This window comes from Topomyia yanbarensis, unplaced genomic scaffold, assembly GCF_030247195.1.
Source record: "Topomyia yanbarensis strain Yona2022 unplaced genomic scaffold, ASM3024719v1 HiC_scaffold_4, whole genome shotgun sequence".
Classification (NCBI taxonomy): domain Eukaryota; kingdom Metazoa; phylum Arthropoda; class Insecta; order Diptera; family Culicidae; genus Topomyia; species Topomyia yanbarensis.
This window is the reverse complement of record NW_026683602.1, coordinates 1454758-1463055: the sequence shown is the minus strand read 5'-3', so window position 1 is coordinate 1463055 and position 8298 is coordinate 1454758. Positions and strand designations below refer to the sequence as shown.

Genomic DNA, 8298 nt, shown 5'->3' with positions numbered 1-8298 from the left:
CTCACCCTACAAATCCAAATAATCAGTCGAAGCTATTTAGCTGACTTATCACGGTCGACCTTTGCCGGCTTTACCCTAATCCTTGTAAGCGCCTTTGCCTGTTCTTGCGGTGTATCTTTCCACGTCACTTCTGACTGGTATCCTTTCACCGTCCTGTCTACCGGATCCGATTTCGGTCTGTTCACTGGAACCAGTCGGTTTTGTAGCTATACCGAATAAAGAAAAAGAACAATTAATTATTTCGGCATAAGACAATGTATTGTTTGAAACTAAATAATGCAAGTAATTCAAGCTAACAATGCCTAAATTACTATTGTTAGTGAAACAAAACAGATTTTGTTACATAAACAAAACTACAACGCCGCACCACAAAAGGGCATCTAGTCTAACAAAAAGAGAAAAAAAAATCCTTTGTCTCTAAATATTCCACCAGTATAACCTTTTTCTTTTTTTTTTTTTTAAACTTTTGTCGTCTATTTTTCTTATATTGGCCACAATTGGTAACTTTACCCTCTTTTAATACACGCACACGCAGTTAGGAAATGAACTGGAAAAGCAAAATGGCGCCTCCTTACGATGTGTCTAGACCACGCCACTCGCAAACTGCCGGGAATCAATTTTACCGTTCTATATAACACATTCACACGGCAATTAAGGCCGTTGCACTTCCCCCAGAGGAAATAAATTCACCATAAAAAATGCAATGTGAATTCGGGCACACTTACGCTTAATGACCGACAACTAGATGAATATGCGAAAAGAAAAGAAAATGCCGTTTGACGGCGTTATTAATTATATGCACTTCACTTTGTCCTCGTCGCCAGTTTTCATATCCAAAAAGAAAACTCCTTTCGGTCCGTCTCTATACGGAAACTATTAATAATCTCCGCGATATCTGGAACTCACCTAAGAACCACCAACGACTCCACCGTGTTCGCCTGGGAGAAATAAAGGAGGAGTTCGGATGAACGGAGCACATTTGCAAAACAAACTTCACTGTTTAACGTGTAACAATCGAATGCAGCAGTAGCTGCTTTTATTAATATTTCTTGCCGTACCCAGCTACAGGGATGCCAGCTGAGCGTAACGTGCGTTACGATATTGGAAAGATGTTACACTAAGGGCGTACACATCAGATTCATCGTTTTTAAAATCGATTTTTTTTCAATGTAGGAGTCAATAAAGAATTTTTTCAATATTTTCATTAAAAAATTTGACTAATTTTGTGAAAATCACTCCTACAACATTTTTTTGTACGATTATAACCATTTGAAAAAAATTGGTTAAAAAAGTTTGGCCCTTTTCAAAAGACAATCTAGATCATTTTTGGAAAAACAAAGTATGCAGAGTGGCTCTTTGTGACAAAGTGTTTATGTACAGAAAGTTTCATTAAAATTGGAGAGGGTGCTGCCAACTCTGAATACGATTTGGTGCGAAATTCGTCATAATCGTTTTAGGCAGAATTATGCCAAACAACGCCCAGCCACGCAGTAGCAAGAGGCGTCTTCTGGCTAGTGTATCATCATCGATACTGAGGTACGGAGGCCAAATCTGGGTGGCGGCGTTAGAGACGCTGCGAAATCAAGCAAAGCTGAGTAGTACGTTCAGTGGGCCCTGCGGGTCACGAGAGTGTTCGGGACTGTGTTATCGCTGGGATGATCCCTATCGGCATCATCCTAGTAGAAGATAACGAATGCTATAAGCGGAAAGGGTATACGGAAAACATTGAGAGCTGACTCGATGGCCAAATGGCAGCTAGATTGGGGCTCGTCGCCAAAGGAAGTGCGGCTCACAGATTCATACCGGTTCGATCGATGTTGTTTCAAACAGTACCTACATCGGTAAAGACCCGTCGAGGAAACACCGGAGCATATGATCTTCGAATGTTCGAGGTTCGAAGCGACATGCAGGGAGATACTTGAAATGGGAGGACCGGACATCAGCCCGGATAATGCCGTCTACAGAATGAAGAGCCAAGCAACGTGAAAAGCGGTCAACAGAGTGGTGACGCGGATCATGACCGGCTTACAGAAAGCAACGCTTTCCGTAGAGCAATCATCGCCGGGGAACTCTGCCGGAGTAGACTAGATGGTGAATCTAGGATCGGGAACTAGTCGAGTAGACCGCGACAGAGCACCGGGTATGGGTCATCGGGACACCAGCAAACCGGACTCCATGCTCCACCCGCAAACGCGACTGTATAGCTCGCAAACAAATCGAGAGTTCAACGAAGAAGTGGTGCTGAATGGCACAAGGGAGCCGAAGAGCTCAGCAAATTACACAATCTGGAATTTTCTGCCCAGATTGTTCCCGTAGGTGAAGAGCACTAATTCTCTACCCAACAGCTAACTTTCCTACTGCCATTCAGAAATCTCTACGTTGTGTAGATGATCGAAAACTTGTAGTGAGTCATTCGGATAATTTACAACAAACTCGCAAGCTTTTTCACAGTAATATACATAATATTTTATCATTTCCGTTTCAATTTAAATATGTTAATAGCAATAATAAGGATTATGATCGTAAACAAAACTAAGCGTTTCTTCCTACTGTAATATTGATAACCTCTTACTGTCGGTTCAAAACATGTAATGCATTTTCTGTGATCTGTGTTGCAATTACAACAATAAAGGATCAGGGGATGAATTGCTTCGCATATAAATCTCCTTGCGTATGGTTATTTTTCAGTACATTAGTAAACCGATACGGGGAATGAAGCCGATAAAAAATAGTTGCTTTTTCTCCATCGTGTCCCGTATAAAAGATACCTAACCTACCTAGCAATCAAGTCAATGCAGTTCGAATTCGAAATAATATTGTCTCTTTCCGTAAATTTCATCCAACTCGAAATTTCAAAACGAAAAACTTAAATAACTAACAAAGGCAGAGTCAACGTAAACTAGAATGTTTAGTTACACAGATATAAAAATATAGATAGGGTTTTTTGCTTTACAAAAAAAAAATGGAATTCTCTATTCTCACATTTGCCGAAAAAGCCACTGTTGTCGTTATACTTTACACTAAATGGGGCGAGGCGGTCCCTCTACCCACTTTTAGGCGGCTACTTTCGAGTTAATCGTTGACCGAAGCAACGCACCAGGGTCCAGTTTTAAACCGGACCTTCGTCGCACCGATCTGTCAAGAGTGTTTGTGTCTCATATGTTCGATAACAGTTTCCGTTCCATTCGAAACGGACAGAACAATTCTCTTCTTTTTGATGTTTGATTCTAACTTGACGCCTGCTATCGCACCTGCACCTAAGCGGCCTCCTGCAGCGAAAGCAGCGACTGGCGCAGGAATTCGTACTGTGACTTTGCGTGCTTCATCTCCAGCTCAGCCAGTTCGATTAAGCTGTTGGGGGTTGGAATGAAGGATTATAGCCTGAGTGTGGAATAATGCTAGTACTGACCTCTTCTTGAAGGCGGCTACTCGGCGCTTTTTGAAACTGATCAGTTCTTCCTTACCGCGGCCGGACATTGATTCGAATTTTTCGCAAGCCTGCGTTTGCGCCGTTTCCGCCTGTGTGAAATGGAAATACGTTCATTAGCACTTATACGGTGACACTTCAACTGAGTATAAACAACTTTTTCTTACGAGACCTCAGAACTGATCTCAAGCAAGAGTTTTTTTGCTTATTCATTAATCATTCCAAACAGACAAGTTGTGTTACCAAAACCCAGGGATTCAAATTTAAGTATGCCGTAGAAATTTCTCACTCTAATCAGGTAGAATTTAAGGTCTTGTCCAAATGGTTCAGAATGATTTACTGACAAACCTGATTGCAAAAAGCACAAATGAACACCAAACACAAGCAAAGAAAATACTTCCAAAAAAGCATGCAAACTGATCCTTTATGACAGGGGAATTTTAGGGGATCACAACATTTGATCAGTACCTCTTGCACCTCCAATGGCTTCAGACATGGACGAACAGATGAGAAATTGAACGATTTTAACGTGGTTGTTGATGAATTGCGGTGAATAATAAAATAGAGTCAAATTGATTTCCACCGGAATACATAGATACTCACCGCATGAACGTCCTTATTTTTGGAACGCGATTTTTCCAGATTCCTGTTAGCAGCCTCGTATGCCGCCAGACACCGCAATCTTCGGACAAGCAGGGCTTTAGCTGCATTACTGTCCCGTTGATAGTACCGCAGTGTATCACCAAGTTTCAGATCCTGATCGCTTGCCACGCGACCCTCCATGTTCTAAAAAATAAACAAAATCGTACGTTACTTCTACCCCTCAAACCCTGATCGTCCACCCACCCTAATCTTTTCGAAAAAATCCGCCGTCTTGGCCAGAAACTTCTCCATACAACCGTGCTCCGCCGTCGAAAGTGCCATCAGCGCCGAAGAGATCCGGATGTGCGAATCGGCCACCTCCTTGTGTTTATTGGTCATTTTCTCCGTTCTCAGCGCCGCCTCCTTCAAATGCGCATGATATTCTCCCAGAAACTGCAGCTCGTGCTCGAAGAAATCGTTCACATCCTTCACCGTTGCTCCCAGATAAATCTCATCCGTCGTCTTTCCCAGACTTCTCATCAACCCTCCAAACACGTCAATTTTCCGTTTCAGCTTTGCACACAGATCCTGATCGAACTCCAGAAACACCTTCAGATGGGCATCATCCCGGAACACGGGATGGGAAGCCAGCCGCGTCAGAAAGACCTCATGCATTGCCACCGTCTTCTTGAAGGTGGCCAAATATTCCGCCTCCAGTTCCTGTTTCATTTTCTTAAATTCCTCCTTGGTCATGTTGCCCTCGCCTTCGCCCAGCCGTTGTAACTTCTCCCGCGATGCGTCAAAATCTGGCCGCGGAGGGCACGGCGGAATGATAAAACCGGCATACTCTTCATTCTCCTCGAACCGATCGTGCAGCCAAACAAACTCCTCGTGCTGCCGAACTACCAGAAAGTCCGATTTCGCAAATCCAGGCAAATTTGTTCGTGTATGGACGGTAAATTTTACACGCTCCTTCTCGCTCAGTGCGTCCGATATATCAACCTAGAAAAAATAACAAAATTGGAGTATGAAACACTTCACGCCTATTCTAATTGGATGACTCACCAGCAACGAGTTGGGGGAGAGTGTCGCACTATCGGCCTTATTGTTATTGCCCTGTTGCTGAGCTGCCATCTGCTGCTGACCACCGTCCATCGAACCATTACCGGAGGTAATCTTCTGCGTCGGAAGCATGTCCTGAGTTGGCTCCAGTGGGCTCCCCGTCATCGGAGTTACATTTCCATTCTCCTCAATCGTACCGTCCTGATGCATGTCGTGAGCGGATAGCAAGAGAAAAGCAACAACAACAACAAAAATACTTCTTATCAGTGGATTTCTTTGTATTCATCAAATTCAACTTACCATCATTTTGCTGGTATACTGTTCCTGCTGTCTTAGCTTTTTTTTCCTCCCGAAGTCTGGCTGTCACTTTCAGGCACCTTTAAAAACCACCCCCAAATTTACGCTCTCTCGGACTCACGTCTGCTATAGACCAGGAACACAATCTATCAAGTTGCGTTGCAGCTAATAGAACAACGAACAAAAAATCGCCTTCGTCATCAAAATTTGTGTTTGATACCAGAAAATATCACCGTTCTCCTCCACTGTGGTGCACTTTTTGATTAGTTGGTTGCTTCTTCTTTTTCAATGTTGGGATGTCATATTTTGGATGATGAATTTGTTGTGGATCACAATTTGCTGTCAAAGCGTTCGGTTGAAAGTGATCTAAATTATAGATGAAATTTTCAAAATGGCATATACTTGATAATAATTGATTTATATAATAATAATTGTATGAATACACTGATAAAATATATTGAATCTTTTGATTTCACACATTATTTATAGCAACACATAAAAATGATCGGTCACATATAAATATCATGTGAAAACTATTGAAATTCATGTGCTGTACATCAAAATTATTTGTATTTTGTATGTTTATTCGCAACGACAATATGTTAGCATAAGCCTAATATCAGGTTAAGGAGATAAAAGTTTGCCACATAGAAATTTATTGCATAGCGGATTTCACATAAAATATATGTGTGTGATTAATACAATTTATATTTTTAGCACATTTTTGTGCATATGTCCGTCATGTGTGTGGGATTCATAAAATGGTCGGTGTTAAGTCTGACTGGACTAAGTCGCAAAACATCAAAAAGGAGATAATGATAGCACTGGATAAAGAATTTCTTCAGCTACATTCGACTTTAGCCAGATTTGAAATGAGTAACAATAAACAAGAATTATGGCAAAAATAAATTTCCAGTTATAACGTAAAGAATGCTGCGATTCAAACTTTAAACTCGTTTTTCTCGAAATCAATATATTGTCACTTAGTTCGGTCTGACTTAACACCGACCAAATATAAGTTTGAATTTTTAGCAGTGTATACAGCAAAAGCGATTTTTTACTAAATACAACCAGCATTCGCAATCAAGTTGTTCAAACGAGCACCAAAAACGGAAATGAAAGTTACGATTCTTACGGCATTTTCGTTTTTGACATTGCACTATGCCGGTGTAGTCGGTGGGGGACTAAGGGTCGATTTCTTCGGGAGCGGGCCATTTGGCATAAAGTCATTTAGCATAACGGTTATTTGGCATAATGGTCAATTGGCATAATTTGGAGAATTGATCACACTGACGTTCATTTGGCACAATGAACATTTGGCATAACAGTTATTTGGCACAGTGGTCATTTGGCATAATTTTGAGAATTGATTATACTGAAGGTCATAATTTTGAGTATACCCCAAACAACTCAAAAGTACCTTACTGCGCGGAAGACCTCGACTGAGTCGAATCTCTCGTTTTGTTTTTGACAACACTAAGAAGTCTCCTGACTTTTAAATACCTTGGAATTTGGTTCGATTCTAAAGGCACATGGGGAGGCCACATTAGGTATCTAATAACGAAATGCCAACAAAGGATAAATTTTCTGAGAACAATAACTAGATCATGGTGGGGTTCTCATCCAAGTGACATGATAAGGTTGTATCAAACAACAATACTTTCAGTAATGGAATATGGGTGCATCTGTTTCCGGTCAGCTGCGAACACTCACATTATTAAGCTGGAACGGATACAGTATCGTTGTTTACGAATTGCCTTAGGTTGCATGCAGTCGACCCATACGATGAGTCTTGAAGTACTAACGGGAGTTCTTCCTTTAAAAGACCGATTCTGGGATCTCTCCTCTCGTTTACTTATTCGATGTGAGGTTATGAACCCACTGGTAATTGAAAATTTTGAAAGACTTGTCGAGCTTCAACCCCAAACCAGATTCATGACAGTGTATTTCAATCACATGTTACAAGAAATAACGCCTGCTAGGTATGTTCCCACATACGTCAATATACTAGATACTCCTGAATCCACTTTATTCTTCGACACGTCCATGCAAGCAGAGATTCGTGGAATTCCGGATCATCTACGCTCGCGGGAGATCCCTAAAATATTCACAAGTAAATATCAACACATAGACTGCCTTAAAATGTTTTACCCTGATGGGTCACGAATCAGTGAGGCCACTGGTTTCGGTATTTTCAACAATAATTTTTCAATTTCTCTCAAACTTGCAGAACCCGCCTCTGTTTATATAGCGGAACTAGCAGCAGTTCACTATAGTTTGCAAATAATTAATACTTTACCCCCGAACCATTAGTCTCAGCACAGTTGCAGCTCTACGCTCAAAGAGGATTGATAATCACGATCCATTCTTTTTGGGGAAGATACGAGAATCTCTGAGTAACCTAACAAGAAAATGTTATAAATTTACCCTAGTGTGGCTCCCCGCCCATTGCTCTATTGCGGGCAATGAGAAAGCTGATAATTTAGCCAAGATTGGTGCACTAGATGGTGAAATATATGAAAGACCCATCGCTTACAATGAATTTTATAGCGCTTCTCGACAGAGGACACTTGCTAGTTGGCAAACATCTTGGGATAATGGAGATATTGGACGATGGCTACACTCAATTATCCCTAAAGTATCAACGAAGGCATGGTTCAAAGGATTGGATGTAAGTCGGGACTTCATCCGTGTGATGTCTAGGCTCATGTCCAATCATTATACTTTAGATGCGCATCTCCGTTGTATTGGGCTCGCTGAGGGTAATCATTGTGCTTGTGGAGAGGGTTACCATGACATTGAGCATGTTGTTTGGTCCTGCACTGAATATCGTGAAGCCAGATCACAATTAGTAGATTCTTTACAAGTCCGAGGAAGACCAATCCATGTTCCTGTTAGAGACATCCTGGCGTATCGCGATCCTCTATACA

General features: G+C 41.4%; 1 protein-coding gene across 2 annotated transcripts; it reads right to left on the bottom strand.

Moving 5' to 3' along the window:
- Positions 1–2425: 2425 nt before the first annotated feature.
- Positions 2426–5656, bottom strand: LOC131695441 (sorting nexin-32-like). 2 transcript variants are annotated; one of them, XM_058983939.1, is made up of 7 exons: positions 5372–5656; positions 5075–5272; positions 4274–5011; positions 4031–4213; positions 3896–3913; positions 3410–3519; positions 2426–3351 (listed from the first exon to the last, which is right to left on the bottom strand). In XM_058983939.1, the coding sequence occupies exons 1-7, from the start codon at positions 5375–5377 to the stop codon at positions 3258–3260; spliced, it is 1347 nt and encodes a 448-aa protein (XP_058839922.1). In that variant the 5' UTR covers positions 5378–5656; the 3' UTR covers positions 2426–3257. The 2 variants fall into 2 exon arrangements, with proteins under 2 accessions (XP_058839922.1, XP_058839925.1); XM_058983942.1 differs by lacking the exon at positions 3896–3913 and having other exon boundaries at positions 2427–3351.
- Positions 5657–8298: the final 2642 nt, after the last annotated feature.

Coding starts and splice junctions, on each gene's coding strand:
- LOC131695441 (XM_058983939.1), bottom strand. Junction 5,012..5,074: donor TCTCCCCCAACTCGTTGCTG/GTGAGTCATCCA, acceptor TATTTTTTCTAG/GTTGATATATCGGACGCACT. Junction 3,352..3,409: donor GTAGCCGCCTTCAAGAAGAG/GTCAGTACTAGC, acceptor AACCCCCAACAG/CTTAATCGAACTGGCTGAGC.